General features: G+C 53.9%; 1 protein-coding gene across 1 annotated transcript in view; it reads left to right on the top strand.

Annotated features, from left to right (window-relative positions):
• Window positions 1–23,291, top strand: part of EEIG1 (estrogen-induced osteoclastogenesis regulator 1) — a 34,809-nt gene extending 11,518 nt beyond the window's left edge. Inside the window, exons 2-11 of the mRNA XM_010984295.3 lie at window positions 11,337–11,457; window positions 11,650–11,679; window positions 13,792–13,908; window positions 15,615–15,661; window positions 15,820–15,977; window positions 18,094–18,198; window positions 18,281–18,473; window positions 18,926–19,047; window positions 19,140–19,209; window positions 20,581–23,291. Of these exons, the coding sequence (XP_010982597.2) occupies window positions 11,337–11,457; window positions 11,650–11,679; window positions 13,792–13,908; window positions 15,615–15,661; window positions 15,820–15,977; window positions 18,094–18,198; window positions 18,281–18,473; window positions 18,926–19,047; window positions 19,140–19,209; window positions 20,581–20,626 (1,009 nt within the window). The 3' untranslated portion in view covers window positions 20,627–23,291. The remainder of the gene's footprint in view (window positions 1–11,336; window positions 11,458–11,649; window positions 11,680–13,791; window positions 13,909–15,614; window positions 15,662–15,819; window positions 15,978–18,093; window positions 18,199–18,280; window positions 18,474–18,925; window positions 19,048–19,139; window positions 19,210–20,580) is intronic.
• The last annotated feature ends 302 nt before the right edge of the window (window positions 23,292–23,593 follow it).

Raw genomic sequence — 23,593 nt, 5'->3', positions numbered from 1 at the left:
ATCAGGGGCTTTGCTTGCGTGGCTTTCTGCTGTACCATCTGTCTCAGAATTAATTCTAATAGTAGTAGCCGTGTCCCCCGTTTACCGTGAGTGCCTTCTGGGTATGTGCCAGGCCCTGTTCTCTCATTAAACCTCTTAGCAACCCTGTGAGCCAGGGCAGGGCAGTGACTAAGGCTCAGAGAGGTCAAATGTCCAGTGGGTGGCAGATCCTGGCCTTGAACCCCAGCCTGTCTGCCTCTAGCACCCTTGACTTGTGAGTGGTCCTGCTGGGCATGTCAGAGGCTCAGGAGAGGAAACTTCCTGAGCAGAGCCAACCCTGAAGCTCTATGGGTCCTGAGGGTAGTGAAAGTTGCTATTATAGGCCAACTGTATCTTCCTGCTTTGAATTTCTAGGGCCTCCAGCCTGGCCTAGCTCTGGTATGGGGGGCCTAGTTTGAGGTTCTGAGGTCAGACAGCTGTGGGTTTGGATCACGGCCCTCTCCTGGCCAGACCTGGGGTAGGTGGCTTCTGTGCTCTGAATCTCAGTTTCCCTGCCTGTGACTTGAAGATGATGGTACCTACCTCCCAGGCTTGGGGTGTGGATTCTGGGAGGTCAGGCAGGGGGAGCTCTCAGTTTGGCGCCCAATAAGTAGGAAATGCTCAGGAGGCAGGAAGCTGATATATGAACTTTTATAGGAACATTTTCTCGCTTCTGCCTTTGACCTTGGATAGACCAGTTTTGGTCCCCAATACTAGCAGATCTTGAAGGGTTTGGCCCAGTGCCATGCCCCACTGACCGTGTACTCTTTTCTGATGACCACCCCTTCTTTAGGGTAAGACTGATCTCAAGGCTGCCTCTTCCCTGGTGTTGACACTTGTGGTGAAGGATCAGCCTATAAAGTGCAGGGACATTGACTGATGCTGCCATCCCCTGAGAACAGCTTTTCTATCTTGGTGAATTTTCCCAGCGATCCTGCAGGACAGGGGGTGGGAGTGGGCTCCTGAGATAGGGCTTGAGCTTACAGGTTACCCTTTATCTCTTGAGAGACCTGTGGACTCCCTGAGTGTCAGTTTGCTCATCTGTGAAGTGGGTAGTGGTCGTGCCTGCAGACGGTTCCTGCTCGAGCAGCACCTGGCACACAGGAGGGTGCCTGGGAAACAGGAGCCAGACTGGACCACACTGGTTGGTGGGGACACCTTCACCCCGGTGCACGGGGTTGGACCAGCACTTGGTCAAAGCAAGCAGTTTACTTTGGAGCCCTTCAACAGCCTGCTCTCCTTTTGGGCTATAAAAGCAAGAGGGCCTGTTGCATCAATTGGGAATAGCATCCCTGCGCATTCACCTGGGTGGTGGAGGCAGGATTTGAACCCAGATGCACCTGACTCCAGAATCCTTACCCCTGACCCTGATGACTCTCTTCCCCACCAAGCCTGAGTGGCTTGACTTCTAGGAACTTCTTGCTGCCTCATCGGGTCACAGGAGGAAGGGCTGGCTGTGTCAGAACTGCAACAAGCTGCTTCCCCTGTGAGCGGCCCTGAATTCCTGGCAGAAGCCAGATGCTGCTGGGCTGCCACATTGGCCACGTCGCCGGAATGGAGGCTCTGCAGCCCCTGGACGGCCGCCTTGCCTGGGCCCCGGGAGGCGCCTCCCCAGGCGGCTGTACTGTCTTCTCTTCAGGGAAGCACAGGCAGATGTTGTCGATTTAAATTGTTTCCTTATTAGACTCTCGCCTCTCCCAGCCTGGGCTGGGTTTCATAAGCCGAGAACCTTGATTGCATCACTGTGGCTGCTCACTCCTCCAGGAACCCGGCCAAGGACAAGGAGATCATGGAGTTGGCTTGGCTGAGGAGGTGCAGGCTGGACCTGGTGGCAGCCCCTGGGGGGGGTCAGTGGGGAGGGATTCATGCGCTGGAGCCTTGCACTGGTTATCTTATCATGGGGGCTAACGGGGAGGAATCTGGGGACCAGCCCTCTCAGGGCCCAGGAGCACAGTGGGGCTGGGATGTCCTTGGGGTCCTACACAGTTCTCATGGGTATGCCCTCTCTTACCTGGGTGCCCAGCTCTTGCCTCAGAATCACCTGGGAGCTTGTTTAAACAGTCCAGTCCAAGGCCTGCAGCACTGGTTCTCAACTGGGTGTGACTTTGCCCCCTGGGGGGACAGTTGGCAATGTCTAGAGACATTTTTGGTTGTCACAGCTAGAGCTGTACTATTGTCGGGATACTGCTAATCATCCTGTAAAGCACAGGACACCTCCCACCCCCGAAAACAAAACGAAACAGATATTGGCTTAAAATGTCAGTAGTGCCGAGGTTGAGAAACCCTGGCATAACAGAGTCTGAGGTTCTGGAAGGGCCTGGGAATCTTCGCTTGTGACAAGCCAAGGATTTTTCAACGTTGGCTTGAGTCCGAGAAGCTCTAGCCTCCCGGGCTTCGCCACCCCCACCCCTAGATGACCACAGTTGAGCTGCGCCCTGCCAGGCCATGCTCTGTGCCAGGCACACAGTGGTGACGAGACAGATGTGTAGACGAGTGCTTGCAGTCAGGCGGCTGGGGGAAGGTGAAGTACTGAGGGTGGGTGTGGGGTCAGGCTGGAGCCCTTCCATGGGCTGCCCCACTGATGCCCTGGGCTCCCTTCTCTCGACTTCCTTCCCTGAGACCACTGCTGGCTGTGCTGTGCCTTTACTCTGACTCCAGGGCCCTGTTTGGTCCCTGTTTGGTCTCTGGGGACAGTGTGGGTGTGGCAGCCTGGGGGCTGTGAGCAACCTGTGGCTGGGAGCCATGGCACTGACTCATTGTCACCTGCATGATGGATACCTGGGGGTGCAAGGCTCTAGAATCTTGTATTTCCTAGGCAGTGATGCTGGTCTGGTCCAGATGCTGGGGACATGGCAGAGAGCCAACCTCAGGGAACCATGGTACACAGACTCTGGGGTAGGCTCTTGCTGGGAATCTCAGATTTCTCCATCTGAGGCTGAGGATGGTGGCTCACGTCAACCTGGTCTGCCACCCTTCACAGCGTTTGAGGAGTCTTTAATTGCTGGGGGCCTAGGAAGAAGCCTTTCCCTCCTCCCAGATGTCTACTTGCTCTCCTGCTTTTGAGAGAAACTGAGATGGGGAAGAGGTGGTGTGGCCTTGGGTCAGCATCCCACCCTGTTGTTCTGTCCAACTCTGCTTGGGCTTGTACTGCCCCTCTCTGGACCTCGTCTCTTCCTCTGTAAAATGGGAATGATAATGGTACATAGTCAAATTGTGATAGAATTCAGTTGGTTATGTATATAAAATGTGTGTTCTGTAGAATGAGCTCAATGAACAGGACCTGGTTTTACTGTTGATTAATTAAAGATGAACCTGTGTAGCTCTGTCTTGGGCTCTAGACAGACAGTGGTGGCAGACAGATACGATGCGCTTCCCATCTATGTGGGGCCTGGATGGTGGCTGGCTGTCTTCCTTGGTCCCTGACACATGGTGGGGCAGATGCTAGGAAGACATGGCCACCCACACACCGTGCTGGCAGGATTCTTTGCATTGCCCCTCTGGGTGAGCAGTGGAGAAAGGAGCTGGACATAGCACTACAGGGTCACCTTGACAACACCATGCAGTGGGCAGTATCACCCTTTTACAGATGAAGTCCAGGCTCCCTGTAATGGGCCTCTGCGTCACATGTGCAGCCTTACCCTCACCTGCCTGATCCCGCCCCCACCCCCAGCCTTCTCTCGCCTCCTCCTAAGAGCCACCTCCTTCCTTCTGGGTCTTCTTGGGCTGTTCCCACTGCCTGAGCCATCTCCCAGGTCTTCACCCAGCTGACCACAGCCCTGAGGTCGCAGCTCTGGCATCACTGTCCCAGGCCAAGTCAGGCCCCCCATCTGTTCAGCACTCTCATAGCCCCTTCCCTTTCCTTGTCAGTCACTTGTGTTATGTCTGTCTCCCTACTCAGCGGGGGACTCCTGGAGGAGGTCTGCTCCCTTGTGTCCCCACATCCACGTGGGCCTGGCATCGAGCCGGCGCCTACAGTAAGCCTTTGTGGGTGTATAATAGAGGCTGTGGTCGGGATTTGGGGCCAGGGGAGCTCCGAGGGAGCTCTGCTGCCCTGAGGACACCAGCCTGATAGGGTGCTCTGCTCTATTTCAGGACAACCCAGAAATAGCTGAATTCTGCCACTGTGATGGCCACCAAGTGGGCTGCGGTGGGTGGAGAGGGCTCACCCTGCCTCTCAGGGATTTGGATGTCTAATTGTATATTTTAAAGCTAAAAACGAAACTCCTCTGAAAACTCCTTCTCTGTAATTACCTGTCCCTGGCAGCATGGAGCTGGGGACTCATGCCCTGAAACCCTGGGCTAGGGAGGCTCGGGGCCATTTCATCTCTTACCAAAGGGGCGCCCGATCCTGCTGGAGGGCGAGGGTGAGCTCAGGCCTTGAATCAGGTAGGTGGATGTTCAGGTCCCTTTTGCTTTTGACCAGCCCTTCTAACCTCACACCCTTTTCTCACTTTTCAATTTAAATTTCAATTACAGAAACAGTTCTTGGATAGACACGAAGACAGTGGCCCTGCGGTCCCTCACCCTACCTTAGCCAGGCCTGCTCTGAGCTCCCTCCTTCCTGTGGCCACTGTCTCCTCCTGCCACTGAGCAGGTGGAACAAGCCGCTCGGTTTGGGAGCCCAGAGTCCAGGTTCTGGATGGTGTCTTTTCTGGGCTTGTTTCTGTCATCTTTACATTTTGGTTCTCAGCTTGTCCTGAGCCACATCAGGAGAGCAGGGGGTGGGGAATGCACAGTCCTGTGTTTTTTTTTTTTAAATGAGTATCATGTTTTTGATTTTTCGTCATAGTTTTTCATTTGTTGTAGTTTTCACACTCTCCCTCTGTCTGAGACAGGTGGCTCACTGCACCTCGCATCACTGGGGAATGAATGTATGCAGAGACCCATGGCGCCCAGGCAGGTTCTGTCCCTCCTCCCAGGGCCACAGTCCCTCACAGTGGGTGTCAGGTGATGCTCAGCTTTTAGGATCCTAGTCACCCTTCAGGGCTCTTGGCAGCACTGCACTGGGCCTCTGCTCTTCCTGGGAGTCGTTCCCCAAATGGCCTTCTGGCCTCTGTCCTCCTTGTGCTTTCTTAAACATGTCAGGGACATTCCCACCTCAGGGCCTTTGCAATGACTGTTCCTCATGTCTGGAATGCTGTTCCCCCAGGTATCTGCGTGGGTCACTCACCTCGTTCAGCTCTTTGCTCAAATGTCGCCTTCTCATCAACACCTTGCCTGGCTGTCTTTCCCTCTGGCTTCCCTGACCTAGGCACTGCCTGCCTCCTTCCTTGGTTCCTCTTCCCTCCAGAGCACTTAACCACCATCTCTGTGTTTTTGTCTCATTTTGTCTGTCTCCTACTGCCAGACTATAAGCCCCTTGAAGGCAGGAATTTCTATCTGTTTTGTTTACTATATTTGTTTACTGCCTTCAGCAGTCGCTGGCACCTAGCTTAATAAGAGGTTTTTGAGTGAATCTAGTCCCTGAGACTTCCTCAAGCCTGGCCTGGCCAGCTTCCACGCAGGGGCTCATGGCCACCTGCTTGGCATCTTAATTTTTGCCTTTTTAAAAAATGAACAGCCCCCATCCCTGCCCCCGAGCCTGTGTTCATCTCCCTGCCGTTATCCCTGCCCGGTGCCTGGGGCCCCGTACCACCTGACCGAGGGTACCCAGTTCCCTCTCTCCAGAGCAGCCCTGGAGGCAGCTGCAGGGTTTAGTCCTGACTGGGCCGATTCTGGCTATGTGGTGTGGAATCTGGTCCCAGATAGACCTGGAGTCAAGACCATGCTCTGCTCCTCATCGCTTTGTGACTGTGGGTAAGTTTCTGTTCTTTGTGAGCCTCATTTTCCTCATATGTCAAGTGGACCATGATAACACCCCACTTTCGATGTTGAAGAGTTCCAGGTGGCACACAGTGGGGCCTCAGGAAATGGCCACTGCTGAGGTGTTTGTTTTATCCCTGCTGTGACCTCCTGGGGTGGGCCAGGGCGCGGCTGTGAGCTTCTTCCTGTGGGAGTGGTGGCATTTAATAGTGTGTGTTTAGAGCCTTGTGGAAACATGAGGGAGGCCCAGCACTGATCCCGTGAGCCCTGCCCTGGCCCACCTTCCCGCAGGGGAGAGGAAGCTGCCTGTTACCTGAGCCTGGGAGGGCTCCACGTGGCTTTCTCTGGCCAGGCCCGCAGGAGCCATGAGCTGGCGACCTCAGGCTTCCTGACTAGCGTTCCCATGGCACACTCACAAAGGGGAAGGGAGAGGGCCCATAACTCGATATCAGCTTTTGTTCCCAGACACTAATCCTAATTCCTCTGGGTGTTTCTACACGCCCAGCACGGTGAACTTCCTTCTCAGCCTCCAGCAGCTGCTTCCAACTCTGGGACTGGCTCGAGCCAGTGGAGGGGTGTGTGGAGATCAGAGGGTCTGGGAACCCTAGATGCCCCCTAGCTTTCCCTGCTTTTAAGCTTGGTCCTCTGGCTGGTTGGGAAGTGTTTCTTCTCTTTTCACCCTTCCACCCACCTCCTCTGGGGCTGCTCTGAGCCTCTGTCTAAAGCCGGAATCCATAGTGGCAAGAATGAGCTGCTGTCAGAGGAAGATTCAAAGTTCTCACCATGGCCCTTGAGGTCTAGCCTGACCTAGTCCCTGCTCTCTTGCCAACCACATCACCCCTGCTCTCCTCCACAATCCCATTCAGTACTGGCTTTCATGCTGCTTCTCCATTTGCCAAGTGTTTCTACCTCAGGGCTTTTGCACTTGCTGTTCACGTATCAGGACAGCTCCTCCCCAAGTCTTTGCTCACCTCGTATCCTTACTTCATTGCAGCCCTTGCTCAGATGTCACTGCCAAAGGGCTTTCTCTAACCACCTGCCCAAAGTGGCAGCCCTTACCTTCTCATCTCCATCCAGTACTCCCTACCCACCTTCCTTGTTTTCTCTATTTTTCTCTCTTTATTTGAACCACCATTTTTATTTTGTTTTGGTAACAGTTTTATTGAGATGTAGTTCACACACTATGCAGTTCACCCATTTGAAGTGTACAGTTTGGTGGTTTTTAGTTTATTCATAGAATTGTGTGACCATCACCATAATCAATTTTAGAACGTTTTTATCACCCCAGAAAGAAGCTCCATACCCATTTGCAATCATTCCCATTTTTTCCCAACTCCCCCACCCCCTGGCACTCATAAGTCTTTCTCTTTCTTATGGACTTACCTGTTCTGGACATTACATAGAAATGGAATCATGCAATTTATAGTTCTTTATGACTGGCTTCTTTCACTTATGTATAGTGTTTTCTAGGTACTTAGTTTCTTTTGATTGCCCGAATACTATTCTATTATATGGATATACCACATTTTATGTATCCATTCACCAATTGATGCACATCTGGGTTGCTTTCACTTTTTGGCTATTATAAATAATGCTACTATATACATTTGTGTACAAGTTTTTGTGTGGATATGTTTCATTTCTCTTGGGTATATACCTACTAGTAGAATTGCTGAGTCATATCATAACTCTCTGTTTAACCTTTTGAGGAACTGCCAGACTGTTTTCCAAAGCAGCCGCTCCACTTTACATTGCTACCAGCAGTGCACAAGGGTTCCAATTTCTCCATATACTCATTAACACTTGTTATTATCTGTCTTGATTATAGCCATTCTAGTGGGTGGGAAGTGGTAACTCATTATAGTTTTGATCTGTGTTTCCCAGATATTTAATGTTGTTGAACATCTTCTTATGTATTATTAGCCATTTGTGTATCTTCTTTGAAGAAGTCTCTATTCAGATCATTTACCCATTTTAAAATTGGGTTATTTGTCTTTATTATTGAGTTGTAAATGCTCTTTGTATATTCTAGCTACAAGTCCCTTGCCATATATATGATTTGCAAATATTCTCCTTTGTTCTCTGGGTTGTCTTTCCACTTTTGATCATGTTCTTTGAATCACAATTTTTTTTTATTTTTATGAAGTTCAGTATATCTGTATTTTCTCTTGTTGCTTGTACTTTTGGTGTCATATCTAAGAAACTATTGTTGCCTAATCCCAGATCATGAAGAATGAAAAGTTACCCTTATGTTTTCTTCTAAGAATTTTATAGTTTTAGCTCTTAAACTTAAGGTCTTCAGTCCATTTTGAGTTAATTATATATGATGTAAGAAATGGGTATACTTCACTCTTTTGCATGTGAGTATCCATCTGTCCCAGGAACTTTTGTTAAAAAGGCCATTTTTTCCCCCGCTGGCACTCTTGTTGAAAATTAATTGACCATAATGTGGAGGCTTATTTCTGGACTCTCAACTTCATTCCATTGATCTATGTGTCTATCCTTGTGCTGGAACCACACTTTCTTGATTATTGTAGCTTTGTAGAAGTTTTGCAATCAAGATATGTGAATCCTTTCATTATGTTCTACTTTTTCTAGATTGTTTTAATTATTCTGGTCCCTTGAATTTCCAAGGTTTAGGATCAATGCATCAGTTTTCTGCAGAGAAGCCAACTGAGATTGTGTTGAATTTTTAGATCAATTTGGGAGTAGTATCAAGATTAAGTCTTTCAATCCACAACTATGGGATGTCTTTCCATTTATTTAGATTTTCTTGAATTTCTTTCACAATGTCTTATGGTTTCCTGGAATATATGTTTTATACTTTTTTTTGTTAAATTTATTTGTATATATTTTATTTTTTTTGATACTATTGTAAATGAAATTGTTTCCTTCATTGGGGATATTCGCTAGTATGTAGAAATAATTGATTTTTATATATTGATCTTGTATCCTGCAACCTGATGAACTTATGTATTCTAGTAGTTTTTTAGGTGCATTTTTAGGATTTTCTACATACAAGATCAAGTCATCTGCCAGTAATGATAGTTTTAGTTCTTCCTTTTCACTCCCAGCAAAATGTAAGCTAGTCACTGCTGTGGCCCTAGTGCATAGAATAGAGACTGGCGCACAATTATTTGAATGAATGAGGAGAGCTGGCATGGCTTGGTCAGATGATGCCCGAGCCCAGGGGTCCCACTCCTCTTGTGGCACCTGCTTCCTGAGGGTCCCTGCCCACGTCTACCGGCAGTTGGGAACGCTCCCTTCCTTCCCCTCATCTCTAGCCCTGACCTTTTGTGTTTGTCCCCTGCCTGCAGGGGTTGCTGGAGCTCCCCCTCTTAACAAGGTCAGAGCATTCTGGTGATTGGGTCCCTCTAGAGGCCCAGTGTCTTCATCCCATGAGATGTGTCTCACGGACCTCCCTAGGCCTGGCCCTTTGTGGGGCTCACCTTACTGAGTGCTCTCAGGTGCCCACCAGTCCTTGCGTGGTGTGCCCATTGTACCAATGAGGATGCAGAGGTTGGGCCCCAGCCCAAGCTGCACAGTGAGTGTGAGGCTCTGAGCCCAGGTCTGCCTGACCGAGGCCTGCTGTTCCTTGTCACAGCCCTGGCAGGATATGGGGAAACCTTGGTCACGTCCTCAAAGCCTTGTTGGGCCAGGAGGGAGCTCCTCATATACACGTGGCTTGGGGGCTTTCATCGGCTGAGAAACCAAGAGTATGTTCGTTTCTCACTCATGCTGTTCCCTCTGCTGGGGACTTCTCTCCCACTGGTACTCCCCACCCTTTATCGGATCTGAGCTTGAATGACACCTCCCTGTGGCCAGTCACCTCCCCTGACTCAGCCCTCCCCCTGCCCGCTCCTGGTGACACTGAGTCATCACTGGGTGACTGTCAAGTGTCAGCCTGTGAATCAAGTCCACTGCAGAGTCCAGCACCTGGCACATACTTGGCACCCAGAGACATGGTGGATGGTTTGGGTGCAGAGCAGGGCACTGCTGGCCCCCCAGCCTCAGTGGGTTCCGTCTGCCAGGCTTTCCTGGGCCCCTGACCCATGAACCGAGGTGATGGCGGAGTGCTCTGACTCTGCAGTCGAACAGTCCTGAGTTCAGATGCTGCTGTGTCCATCACTGGGGGCTGTGACCTTGGGCAGTCTCTGGGAGCCTCAGTGCCCTTGGCTGCAGAAGGGGCGGCATAACGTCTACCTTCCCAGGTTGCCGTGAGAAGCAAGAAAGCCCTTCAGGAGATGCTCAACCTGAGCTGATCCTCTGCCCTCGGGCCCCAATCTGGCCGTTAGCCCGAGCCCCTCAGGTCTCCAGGATGTGGAGCGGTCACTTCCTCAGCTGTCTGTTCAGCCGTTCCTGTCAGGTGGGATGAGGCTGGCGATGATATCTCTCGTGCTGGCCCTTCCCTTCCTGAGCACGGTCCTTCCCGGCGGGCTGTGAGGGAGCTCATCTCTGCCATGTGCCACTGCCACCCCCGGGGCCTGCTGGGGCCCCCGCAGCAGCTGGAGCGGCTGGGTGAGCTGCTTCCACTGGCTCCCACTCGCTCCCAGGGCACGAGGTGCCTCCCATTGAGGGTGCTGAGTATGGGGGCTTGGTCCTGCTCCACAGACCCAGGAGGAGGTCAAGGGGCTGGAAGTCTAGCCCCCTGTTAGTGTCAGGGAATGTGAGGGCCCCAAGTGGTGTCCCCCTGGAGAGGGGAGGGCTGAGCATGTGGCACCGGAGCCAAGCTGCTTGGGTTCAAGTTCCTGTTCTGCTCTGTGGTGGTGGCCTTGGGCTGGGGTCTTGGCCCCAGAACTTGCAGTTTCTTGGAATGTGGAATTGGACTAATGAGAGTGGCTGCTCCAGACAGTTGCTGGAAGGGTTAGCGTGACTGTGGGTTGCCAGCACTTGGAGCAGGCTCCAGTGGCAGCTGGTTCTGTAAAATGCTTTGAGTGGGGCCTGGCAAGTGGGAAGCACTGTCTGAGCATTAGCTGTTATTATTATTATTGTCGTCGTTGTTACTCACAGTGAAGAAGGGGGCTCTGGAGCCAGGTAGCACTGGGCATAGGGCCAGCTGTTTCCTGGCTGTGTGATACCGGGCAGTTTCCTAGCCTCAGTCTTGTCATCTGTAAAAAGGGCCAGTAGTCCATCCTGGGAACCCTGCTGTGAGGGTCACTTGCGATGGCCAGTGGGAGTCAGCTGATAGGAGGTAATGGCAGCCGAAGGAGCTGCCTAAGGCCCCAGAGCAAGGTTGGGGGTGGGGGGCGGGAGGTTCTGGGAGCAGACGGAGCAGCTGCCCCTAGCCTGATCTCACCCCTGCCTTGTGTTTTTTCATTTTTTATTTATTTATTTTTTTTGGTGGTGGTGGTGGTTTTATAATACTTCCACAAGCAGATTCTTGTTATGAAAATAGTCACTCTGTGATACAAACTGAAAAGTGAGAGTTCCTCTCCCCACCCCCACAGGTAATAGGGTCCTCACCTCCCTAAAGGCAGACCCTGTACCCTTGTGCTCACTGTCCCTCTGGCCCGCAGGGAGGAGGTGCAGGAGAACTGTGTACGGTGGCGGAAGAGGTTCACCTTCGTGTGTAAGATGAGCGCCAACCCGGCCACTGGCCTGCTGGACCCCTGCATCTTCCGTGTGTCAGTGCGCAAGGTGAGGCTGGCGGGGACTGGGGGTGCACATGGGGCCACTGGTCCAGTAGCTTTAGACCCACCTCCTGAGTGAGTAAGTCTGCCCCTTTCTTTGTCCTCCTCCCCTGGCAGTCAGATTGGAGGGTGGGCGGACTGGGGAGACCCATGAGGTCCCCGGGATTCCCTAGTCAACCTGTGTCTGTTTCCCGTGCAGGAGCTGAAAGGCGGGAAGACTTATTCCAAGGTAAGCAGGGCTGTGTGAAGGGGTAGTGGGGTGGGACGGGTGGGAAGAGACAGGCCTGAGAGAAGCTCCTAGCAGAACCTCCAGCTGCCTCTCTGTCCCAAACAGGAGACACACCCTCCAGGAGATGTATGAGTTTTTTGAAGTCTTTATTGATAGTCTCTGTGTTTCATGTAAAGGCAGTGGATGCTCCTTCCAGCACAGATAGTGCAGAGGTTCCCACAGTGAAAGGGTGGCTTCCACCCCATTCCTCTCTCTGCCCCCTCCTCAGACCCCACTATTTTAATTTGTTAGGATCTTCCAGACCTTTTAAGAAAAAAATATGTACGAATATATCGTATGTACAGCACAGTGAAGAAAACGTGTGCACATAGTTTAGAGAGTCATATAAGGGGCACCCTGTGTGTGTACTTGTACACGTACATGCAGATGTGATTTTTAAACACACAAGAGGGACTTGTTCTAAACAGATTCTCCAGCTTGGGTTTTTACTTACCAACACATCATGGGCACTTTTTTGTGTCATCACCAATTTCCTCTTGCTTTCTAACAGTGGCAGGTCCCACCGTGTGGCTGGGTGAAGAGGCCTCAGCCAGTCCCCACTGTTGCACACCTGTGCTGTCGGCAGGCGTTCCCTGCGCCCCCAGACAGTTCAGGCCTACACATTAAAACCTTTTCTATTCGAGGAAATGCAGGAAGACAGCTCTGAAAGGGTTACCTCCGGCTTTGAATCAGCCTGCTCTGCCCTATAACCCTTCTCTGTTGGGACTCTCAGCCCACCACCCTCTGTGGCCCGGGGCAGGGGGGACGGGGCACCCAACAGCAGGGGCTGAGCTCAGTCGGAGGGGAAGTGCCTTTGCCTCACCTCACCCTGCATGGAAGGGAGGTGCTGTGCAGGGTGTGTCCTTCCCACTGACCAGAGTTGAGGGAGCTCAGCGGACTGGGCCAGGAGCTCTGCCCTGGCCGGGGCGCTCGTGCCTTCTCCAGAAGCAGAGGGCAAGGTGGCTAGAAGCAGGCTGTGGAAGGTGCTGTCAGGGTGGAGATTCCTCTTGTTGATGCACGTGGCTCCGGATGGCTGCCCAGCCAGGAAAGAACATGCCAGCAAACAGCTGGAGCATCCCACCTCCCCCGACAAACGTTGATCAGGCATCTAGCATGTGTCAGACCTGCCATTCCAGGTCCTTCCCTTCCGTTCCCTAATCACGCTTCCCCACAGGCTCAGCTCCCCTTATACAGAGGAGGAAACTGAGGCCCAGAAAGGTGGTGAGACTAGATGCTGATCAGGCCTAGTGTCAGGCCTAGTGTCAGGCCTGGCTCTGCTAGTTACGGTGCATGAGGCCCTAAGCAAGTCACTTCCCTGCTCTGAACCTTAGTTTCCTTGTCTGTAGAATGGGGGTCACTCTGAGATGATGGCAGGGCTAGAATCTGAACCTGAGTCCCTGATTCTGGAGCATGTGCCCCGAACTGTGCAGTAGAGCCTTGCATGCAGCAGGTGCTCAGGAAATGTCCCTGATTGGCTTGGTTCGTCCTCTGAGTCCCCAGGCTTAGCACCCTCTCACCTCAGCCTTCAGGTCTGGCAGACGGGGCTTCCACCTAAGAGACCTTCTTAGCTCATTCATCCTGTTCTCACACTTGCTCACGTCCCTCCCCATGCCTTACTCCCGTCTGCACCCCAGGAGCAGCTGGGAGTTCCCTCAGCCCCTCACTCCAGCTCCCACCAGGGACTCCTGCCCACCCATCCCAACACCAAGTTCTCACGGGCCTTTCCTCCCCTCCTGTCCACTGGCCTGGAGGCTCCCACAGCACGGCCTTGTTTCCCAGGGAACAATGCGTCTGTGTCACAGACAACAGTGTCCTTTCATCTCCGGCGCTGCCCCGATGCACACTGGGACGCGCACAAAGGGCGCTTTGTGCCGCTGCTCAGGGATGTGAGCTCCTGGCTTTGCCACGTTGGAGCCACCAACCAGGGCCTCTGTCCTTGGGTGCTGGTTATGCAACAGTCAGTCTGGGCTGTGGGGCGGGCCCAGGGGTTCTGCCTCCCCTCCACCTCCCCACCTCGCCAAATTAACCCTTGGGCTGCTAGCCCTGCACCCACACTCTCCCCTGTCCCCCCAGCTGGGCTTTGCTGACTTGAACCTGGCCGAGTTTGCAGGCTCGGGCTCCACGGTGCGCTGCTGCCTGCTGGAGGGATATGACACGAAGAACACCCGACAGGACAACTCCATCCTCAAGGTATGGGGTTCTGCTGCCTCATCTGCCCCCTCCCACCAAGGGGCAGGGGAAGACTTGCTCCTTGTCCTCTGGAGGGTTGTTAAAAATGGAGGTTCTCACCCAAGACAGGCAGTGAGGGATGTTGGGAAGACGTGGGCCCTGGGGTCAGGAAACCACCATCAGAGAGAGGCCTGACTTGGCCATGACCTCAGTTTCTCCATCCATAATTTGCAGTCAGGAGGTGAACCCAACAGTCTCTTTAAGGCTTTGGTGAGCACTTTTGGTGAGATCAGCATCCCTGAGTGCTTACCACCCCTTATCTTGTGATGCCTGACAACAGCCCCGTGGGGTGTGGTGTCTGTTATTGATCTCAGTTTTGCAGAGGAGGGGGCTGAAGCACAGAGGTTAGATCACTTGCCCGGGGTCACAGGCAGAGCTGGCACTTGACCCTGTGGTCCAGCTCCTAACTACTGCCCCATATGTCATGAGGCAGCCTGAGCTCCCAGAGTATCGGAGCAGATGGACCTGCCATCCCTGGACCCGGGCAGACCCTGGCAGCTGCTCAGAGGGCCCAGCCACGTGCAGGTTTCCAGTGGCCAGAGAAACACCCTCCCCCCAGGCACCTGCCTCTTTGGCCTCTTGGAATAGAGATATCTGGGCGTCTGCTGCCAGCACACCTCTCTTCCTCGCCTCCACACCCTCCCACCTGGCTGAGAAAACAGTCTTGTCCTAACCACACCTCTACAAGCTGACCCAGCAGGAGCATGTTGTGCCTGGCGGAGCCGGGTAGAGGTGGTGAGCAGAGACTCTGGGGCTTCCTGGACCTTTTGCAGAGGAAACCAGAGCCACCTGAAAAGGTCCAGGCTAGTTGTTGTGAGAACCAAGGCCTTTTAGCCTCATTCCAGTGGCCCTGTGCACCCTCATGTCAGATCATGGGGGCCCTGGGGGCTGGTGGCTTCGAGTTCAAGGCCAGCTCAGTCACTTCCTCTGAGTCTGAGTCTCAGTTCCCTTGTCTGCAGCCTGGGACCATCCCCTACTTTGTAGGATGCTACCATGGTCAAATGAAATAATCCATTTAAAAAAAGGTTACCATTTTTATCAGAGGTGTTTCTGGAATTTGAGCACCCCTTTCCCACTGTGTCACCTTCTGCCTGTTACTCTGTCCCAGCCCAGATTTGGGGACCCAGACCTTGCCTTGTTTGGGCCATTGCCAAAATCTTTGCCCAAGTGGATGTTACATTTCTAATGGCTTCTTGCTTTACTTTATTTTCAACAAACTTTCACAAGCCCCTGCCCTCTGCGTTGGACTGTGTGAGCCTCCGACGCCAAGTCAGGCTTGAGGAAACCTCCCCCTGCCTGCCTCGCCTGCTCTGAGGGCCGTGAGGGCCGCTGAGGATGGAGAGCGGCTGCAGCCCCACCCTTGAGGGCTCAGTCTAGTCGTAGTTCTGAAATGACAGAAGCGAACTTTCGCTCCTTGATCACTCTGTGCCAGGCACCCAGCGTCTTCTTCACTATCCCACGACGCAGCTGTTAGGATCAGTTTTGTCCTCTCCAGGAGGAAACTGGGGCTTAGTGAGGTTTGGTGGCTTCAGCAGGGCCAGTGAGGGACGGAGACAGGATTAGAGTCCAAGGCCATCTGAAGCCAGAGCAGGGGGGCTGCAGGGAGGCCAGGCCCCTGGGCTGAGTGGGTGGACGAGGCGTGGCTGATTTCTCCCGCTTTTGCACAGGTCACCATTGGAATGTTCCTGCTCTCTGGAGACCCCTGCTTCAAGACGTGAGTGCTGGTGCAGGCCTCCTGAGGGCTGGGGGCTCTGTCCTGGACACTGGAGGAGGGAGGACAGGGACTTTTCTCTCCTCCAGGCTCTTGGGTTCCCCTGTCTTTTTCTGACCCCAAAGTGGGGCACGCCAGTCATACCCATCTGTCTTCCCAAGGCCGCCATCCACTGCCAAGTCCATCTCCATCCCAGGCCAGGATTCCTCCCTGCAGCTGACGTGTAAGGGTGGTGGGACCAGCAGCAGTGGCAGCAGCAGCACCAACTCCCTGACGGGGTCCCGACCCCCCAAGGCCCGGCCCACCATCCTAAGCTCAGGTACTGTTCCCCACCTGCCCTCTCTACCCCACCCCATGGCTGAAGGCTTTTATCTCCCTGTGGCCCTAGGTCCCAAGGGGGATACTTGCCGAGCAGAGAACGCTAGTGGGATGGCATTCACTCACCCGTGCTTCCATTAGACAGTCGTCCGAGCCCCTCCCCTGAGCTGGGTGCTGTGTGTGGCCCCAGGATCACAGCAGCGCCCTGGATGGAGACTGCTGTGGGTCCCTGACCTGGTGGCTCTCCTGGTATAGTAGGAGAGACGGTGTCAGTGACACTACAAATAAGTCAAATGCATGTCCACCTACAGATGTGGGAGAGACACAGAAGGCATCCGCCTGGAAACGACCAGGGAAGGCTCCCTGAAGGGGTGGTGTTTGAGCTGAATCTGGGGTGTAGGGCACAGTGTTTCTGGCAGAGGGATGTGCTCTGAGCTCTTGCTCTGCTACCTGCTGCATGACCTTGACCGGCCGTTTGGCCTCTCCAGGTCTCAGCATCCTCTGAGAAATGGAATCAGCAGTAGTGACCACGTCCTGGGTTGCTCTGGGGATGAACTGAGCAAACATGCGTGCCTTGCCTGGCACATAGTACGTGCTTTGTATTTCCCAGCACATGTTTCCATTAAACTCTCATTATTACTAATGTTATGAAAAATGCAAATAAGCCTGAATCCCCAGAGGAGTCAGTGTGGCAATTAAGAAGGGGAGGTGCTACCAGAATAGAAGGCTCTGGCCTGTACCACCTCCCCATCTCCAGTGCTGTGCAGGGTGAAGCAGGCTCCCTGAGCTTAAGCCTTGGCTCCTGCACCCCGTCCCTGGGGGTGAGCTCAGAGGTGGGAGGTGACTGCCCCCAGGCTGATCAGTAAGCAAGGTGGCATGTAGTAGCCCTAATTTGTGCCACAAGAGTAATTAGGGCGTAGGGCCTCAGGCCCTGTTTCCTGGGAGATTATGCCCCTAGGGGCTGGGAGCAGTGAGGGATCCTCTGACCTCCAGGGCCAGCTTTCCTCTACCCCATTTTTCCTGCAGACCCAGCCAGGTGAGACCCAGAGCAGAAAGCTGGGCTTCTTACCTGTCTCAGCCTGGGTGCTACATGCAGGATCTGGGGGCTTCCCAGCTCCATTACTCTCTCCAGCTTCAGGGCAGGGGTCCCCAGAGGAGAGATCTGGGGACTGGGCCACCCCAGGACATATGGTGTCTTTTGTGCAATAGAAGGGGTGCCTCTCCCACAAGGGGTAGAGTTTGAGACCCCAAAAGCCTCTCTACCCCTGCAACCCCCACCCCAGATGCAGAGAGCCTGTTGGGGACTTGAAAAGCCATGTGGCTTTGGGTGAGGTCACAGCAGGCCTGGGGTCCAGCCTGTGGCCTGAGTGTGCTCATCTCTGAAGGGGAGATGAATGAGTCTTTGCTTCCTCTGTTGACCAGGAGGACTGGCTGGTGGGTACTCATGGAGCCCTGGGCAGACCCCGCCTGGTTCCCTGCACCTCCTGCTGCCAGTGCCTGAGAGCGTGTTTCAGAGTTGGGCTTGTGGGTGATTTGGGACAGCACTGTGGGCCACTTCCTCCCACCCTTATTTGCGCCACTCCAGCTCCACCGATCCAAGCTCATTCAAGCCTCAGGGCCTTTGCTTATGCTGTTCCTTTTGTCTGGAAGGCCCTTTCCCTCATGTCTTATCTGGCTTGCTCTCTGCCACACATCCTGAAGGTCTCAACATTAAGGCCATCTCAGAGAAGCCTTCCCCGAGCCCAGATGGGGTCAGACCCCCATAGGCACTTCTCCCTGCTCTGTACCATTTGCCAGTTGTGGTTAATTATGGACCATTTTTGTTCCACATTCTTCTTTCCCACCAATGTGTACCTGTGACACCCTGTCTCCTGTTCCCAGCACCCATTAGAGTGCCCTGCATGGAGGATGTCCCTAACAGCTATCTGTGGAATGAACCAAGGAACCTGGGTTCAAGTGGTGAACTGTGGCTGGGGGCAGGTTGCTGTTCCCCTAAACCTCAGCTTTTCAGTCTATTAAATGGGAACACATAGTGTGCTGCCCGCCCCCCTACTCTCAGTGAGAGAACATGTGAAGAGTGGGCACACTAGTAACCCCTGCCCCTCTCCCACTTCCAGGGGTGCCAGAGGAGCCGGACCAGAACCTCTCCAGCCCCGAGGAGGTATTCCACTCCGGCCATTCCCGGAACTCCAGCTACGCCAGCCAACAGTCCAAAATCTCCGGTGAGTGCCCGCCCTGCCCGTGCCCTTGGCCTTCCACTTTCTCTGGCTCCCGAGTAATGAACGCCCCCGGGCTGCCCGCCAGGCTACAGCACGGAGCACTCGCGCTCCTCCAGCCTCTCGGACCTGACTCACCGCCGCAACACGTCCACCAGCAGCAGCGCCTCGGGCGGCCTCAGCATGACTGTGGAAGGCCCCGAGGGCAGCGAGCGTGAGCACCGACCCCCCGAGAAGCCACCGCGGCCACCTCGGCCCCATCTGTCGGACCGGTCATTTCGGTAAGTCTCACCAGAAGTGCTCCTGGAGAACAGACCCCTGTGGCGGCTCCCTGAACCTCTGCTTCTTTGCCTGTCACTCAGGGACACCAGGGCCTCCGCCTCAGTGGGTTGAGTGATGGTTATTCAACCAGCTGATACTCATGAGGCTGTCGCCACAGCCTAGCGTGCATGCTCAGTTAGCAGTTGCTGTGTGTGGTTTAGTGTCCCTTAGGTCCCTGCCTGCTTCTGTGCTCTGCAGCCTCTCACAGGCTGGTACTTAACCTCTCAGGGCCTCCGTTCCCTAAAACAGGTCATAGCAACCCCCACACGTAGGGTTGATGTGACGGTTAAATGAATACAATCTAGACCAGCTGTCATGTGCACTCAGCCTCCTGAGTGGGGCAGGTGCTCGCTCCTGTTCTCATCTTGCCTGTTACTGCCCTGACTGTTGTGACTGCCCTACCCCGCTCCAGGAGGAAGAAGGACTCGGTGGAGAGCCACCCTACCTGGGTGGATGATACGCGGATCGACGCTGACGACATCGTGGAGAAGATTATGCAGAGCCAGGACTTCACAGACGGCAGCAATAGTGAGGGTAAGCTGCCCACACAAGTGGGCCGGGGGCAATGCCCAGGGCCCTCTGGCTGTGCCGCCTGCTCAGCTTCCATCCTCCCCTTGTCCCCACAGACAGCAACCTCCGGCTATTCGTGAGCCGCGATGGCTCCACCACCCTGAGTGGCATCCAGCTGGCCAACAGGTAGGTGTGAAGGTTGGAGGTGGGTCATGATGGTGGCTCTGGGGCACGGTGGTGAGAGCATTAGGTCTCTGCAGCCCACTGAGCTATATTTGAATGCCAGTTCTTGTCATTGTGACCTTGAGCCAGTCACTTCTCTCTGAGCCTCAGTTTGGCCATCTGTCAAATGATGTGGACCACACCACCTCACCTGGAAACCTGGAACAACACTCCAGGATTGATCTGAGGGTCCCAAGGGTAACCTTGGAAAGTGCACAAAGCTGGGCACACAGCAGGGGTTTAATGTATCTTTATTTTGGACTCCACTTTACTTTCCCTTCCTCCTGGGTCTGGGAACCCCTAAAAAATGATGGTGATGACTTGTTTATTTATTGAATAAATACTTATTGCATAGCAGTTACACATACCAGGTACTGAGCTAGATGCTGGGGATATGGCAGTGAGCAACAAAGATTTCTGCCTGCAAGATATTCAGAGATGAGGGGGCGGTAGGATCAAACTCTACAGTTTATAGAATGCCCTCTCACCATCATTTACAGCATGTCTGCCATGTACCTGGCTCACTGAATGAATAAATGAATGAATGAATGAATGGAGGAGCTTCCCACCTGCAGGGTTGTGCTGAAGGCTTTCCCCTGGTTTCCTGTGGGCTGGGTGGGAAAGTGCGCATTTAACATCTAGGCCCAGAGCAGGAGGAGATGACTGGGCCACCCAGGGTCCCCAGACCTGTCCTCTGGTGCTCCTCTGCTGACCCCTGCTGGCCAAGGCTGGAAATTGCAACTGCTGTCTTTCCACCACCTTCTGAGCTACCCTGGGTGGGGTGCCCAAGAAAGAAACAGAGGGTACCTCATTGGGGGTTTGTGATACCCCTCTCCAGCCCCTTCTGAGGATGTGGGAACTGAGATTCAAGGAGGGAAGAACCAATCTATTTGGCAGCAAGGTCATTGCAGAGCTGTATGCTGAGCCCTGTAATGTCCTAGATCCCAGGGGTGGGCCTGGCCTCACTGGGGAGAAGAGCTGATCAGGCTCCCCATCTTCTGCTGCACTCTTAGCAAGCCTCATAATCCCTCTGAGCCTCAATTTCTTCATCTGTCAAGTGGGGCTGGGTGCAGACTTACTGTGAGGATGGGTGCAGCTCATGGCTGAGCTGGTGCTCAGGAGGGCTTGGGTACGGTCTGTGCCAGTTCTGTGAGCCCACAGACTCCAATACTTAACATCTGTGTAGCCCTGGGCAAGTGACTCAACTTCTCTGAGCCTTCTCCAAGCCTGCAGTTTCCCTCTCTGCAAAATGGGGCCAGTTAACAGTGCCTGCTTGTGAAGTACTTCCAAGGACCTGGCCCAGAGGAGGACAAGCTGACTTCTCTCTCCCTGCAGGGTCTCCTCTGGGGTCTACGAGCCAGTTGTGATTGAAAGCCATTGAGGATCCAGTCCAGGCTGGAGAAGGGCCCTGCCTTCATGGGCGTCCAGACCCGAATCATTCCACAAGGGACCTTCCCCTTCGGATCACCATCCGTGCCACATCTCATCTGTGCCTCCTCCATGCACTCCAGCCCCAAAGCATCATTCCATTGTCCTCCCATCCATGCTGGGACCCTCTTGGCCCGCTGGGGCCCCGGGCACCACTGTGAATATTCTCCTCTGAACCACTAGAGGGCAGGACACATGGGCCCATAAAGCAAGTGGGCCGGACAAAGCTGCGGGGAATGCCCTGCTAGAGAGACACCTGGCCCCTCGGTGATGGCATGCAGCAGCTCCTGCCCAAACGAGGATGCATGTGGCCAAGGGGCCTCTTGTCCTGTGTCCCCACTCACTCCAGGAGCACTGGCTTGGCCATACCCTGGCAGGGCCTTGCTCCATTGCTCCCTTGCCCTTGGCGGCCAGTCCACCCCTAGAATCCTGCCACCATGGCCCTCTGACTGCTTAGTGCTTCAGCTATCCATTCCTTGAGTCCTGGGGGACCTGCTGGCGGCCTCCTCCTGGGAACCAAGACCTCAGACCCCACCCACACTCCAGACTGAGACACTTACCCCCTCCCACACCGCCTGCAACGAATGTTCTCCTGCTGCCCTGGCAGCCTGCACTTTGCACATGCTTGTCTCCGGCACAGCCCCCTGGCCCTCACCTGCCCCTCTGAGGATTCCTGGGCGCTGTCTGCTGTGCAGTCAGTGGCCCAGCTTTGGCTGCCCGGCTGGAACGCGGCACTGCCTCCCCTCCCTCCAGTTAGCTCCAGCTCAGGCCCGAGCCCCATGCTGAGAAAGGTCTGAGCGCGGATGTTGGTCCCCCTCTGCCCGGGGCTGGGTCCCGAGCAGCTGGCTTCCTGTAGGAAGCCAGGGAAGGTGCCTCCTGAGCCCTTGGAGGTCAGCGGCCTAGCTGGGCTGGACTTGGCAAGCAAAGCACCCTTTCTCTCCCCTCAGGGTCAGCTGGCCCAGGCGGGGGCCGATGCTGGAGAGGCAGGTGGGCTGTGACTAGACTGGCCCGGAGCTGGCTTCCTGACCAGAAAAGCCTCAGCCATCCTCTGAAAGCATCCTCCTCCTGGGAAGGGGGGGGGGTTCCAGTAGGGAGCAGTTTGGTCCTGCTCCCACCCCTGCCCCTAGCTAAATCCTCTGCTCTCAGCACTTTCCCCTGGTCCTCACCCTCGTTACTTCCTTGAAGGTGGGTTCTGGCTGCCAGCCAGTCCCTGGACAGACTCCCCTGCCACTCTTAAGTTTCATTCATTTTGTATAAACCCAGCAGGCTGGTGTTTACTTAGCCCTGTACCTTCTTCCTTCCCCCCCCCTTTTTTCTTCCTTTCTTTTTCTTTTAGAGTTCACAGTTTGGTATTTTCTGCTCCCCCCAGGCGAGGGGAGGTGGTTCTGTTCTCTCCCTACCTGCTGACTGGGTCCCAGCAGGGCTGGGGATCTGGGTGGGGTGGGGGTGTCCTCCCCAGGCTGGGAGGGGTCCTTGCCTTCTGCCCCACTGGCAAGAGAATTGGAGTCTTGGTCTTGGAACCTCCTGGCATTGGGACCAGAGCATTTTTAGGATTCCTGTTGTTTTTAATTCCCTGACCCTTTTAGAAATTGAATGTTAGACGGTGCCTGCTGAGGCAGGATGGAGCGTTTGCTCTGGCTGGAGAAGGCTCTGGTCAGCTCTGCAGGTCCCTTCCTGCCCCACAGACACCCCCCCTGGCACTTTAAAAGGGAGCTGACTGCACTGTCTCCAGGTGAAGTGGCCCCCGAAAGATGGGGGAACACGGTCCTTCCCTTCTGTGTCTGCATGACCTCAGCCCAGTGGGGAGATGCATTCAGGGTGTATTTGGGGTCTGATTCAAAGTTCTGGGGCTTTAGGCATAAAATAGCTGGCTTTGGTGCTGTTGGGGAGAATTCCCCAAGCCAGGAACCCCAGCCCCACCCTAGATGAGGTCTGAACGTGACAGTCACCCCAGAAGGAGACAGAGCCTGTCACATCCTCCCACGCCAGGCCCTGGGCCAGGGTATTGGACTGAGAAGTAGGCCACAACCAAATTAATGCTGGCTGGAGCCGGAGGCCTGGAGCCCTGGCCTCATCCCCATGTGGGAGCCTTCTTTGTCCCTCTGATTCCCTCAAGCTCAGTGAATTCCCACTAGGTGCCCACAGCTCCAGACTTAAAATCCTATATATAGAGAGAGATAGAAAGACTATATTAGAGATATTTTTGGAAAGGAATTGGTCTATGCAATGCCAGTTTGGAATCTTCTTGAAAGATGGTTTAACGTTTTTACTAGATTTAAAGAAAAGAAATAAAGGTCTACAATATTTTTAGTTTTTTTTTTTTCGGTCACCCCACAAACTGACCACATGGCATGATCTGCCAGGAGAATGTCCCTGGTTCCCTCCCTCAGGGAGGGGAGCAGGAAGATGGGGGGAGGGGAGGTCTTTTTTTTTTTCTTTAACTCCCCTCATTTCTAACCGAATATTGCCACCACCACCACCACCCCCTGATTCAGTGGGCTGTGTTTGTATCTCTGTCCCAGCTTCTATTGTAGAAAATAACATTGTAAGGGGAAATCAGCCTAGTGTCAGTGTCTTGGTTTGGGGAAAAAATAAAATGTTGCAGTTTTTGTTTGTTACAGCATGTTGGTTTTTTGTTTTACTGAGTTGACTTTGGGTTCAAAGATGGCATCAGAAAGAAGCCAGATGTATAAGGTGATGTTCTGGGGGTGAGGAAGATGGCCAGGGTTCTCCAAGTCCTGACTGCAGCCACAACTAACCATTGTTATTACTCCAGATTTCTGGAGAGGAAACCGAGGCCCAGAAGGGCAGTTTCTTGCCAGCCTCACACCTAAGTGGCAGCTCTGACCTCAGAGCCCAAGTTCTAACCGCCAAGAGTCAGGTGGCCTCTAACAAGCATACCTGAGGGCAAATAACTGCC

Source organism: Camelus dromedarius, chromosome 10, assembly GCF_036321535.1.
Source record: "Camelus dromedarius isolate mCamDro1 chromosome 10, mCamDro1.pat, whole genome shotgun sequence".
In the NCBI taxonomy this organism is placed as follows: domain Eukaryota; kingdom Metazoa; phylum Chordata; class Mammalia; order Artiodactyla; family Camelidae; genus Camelus; species Camelus dromedarius.
The sequence above is the reverse complement of the archived record's forward strand: the minus strand, read 5'-3'. Positions and strand labels throughout refer to the sequence as shown.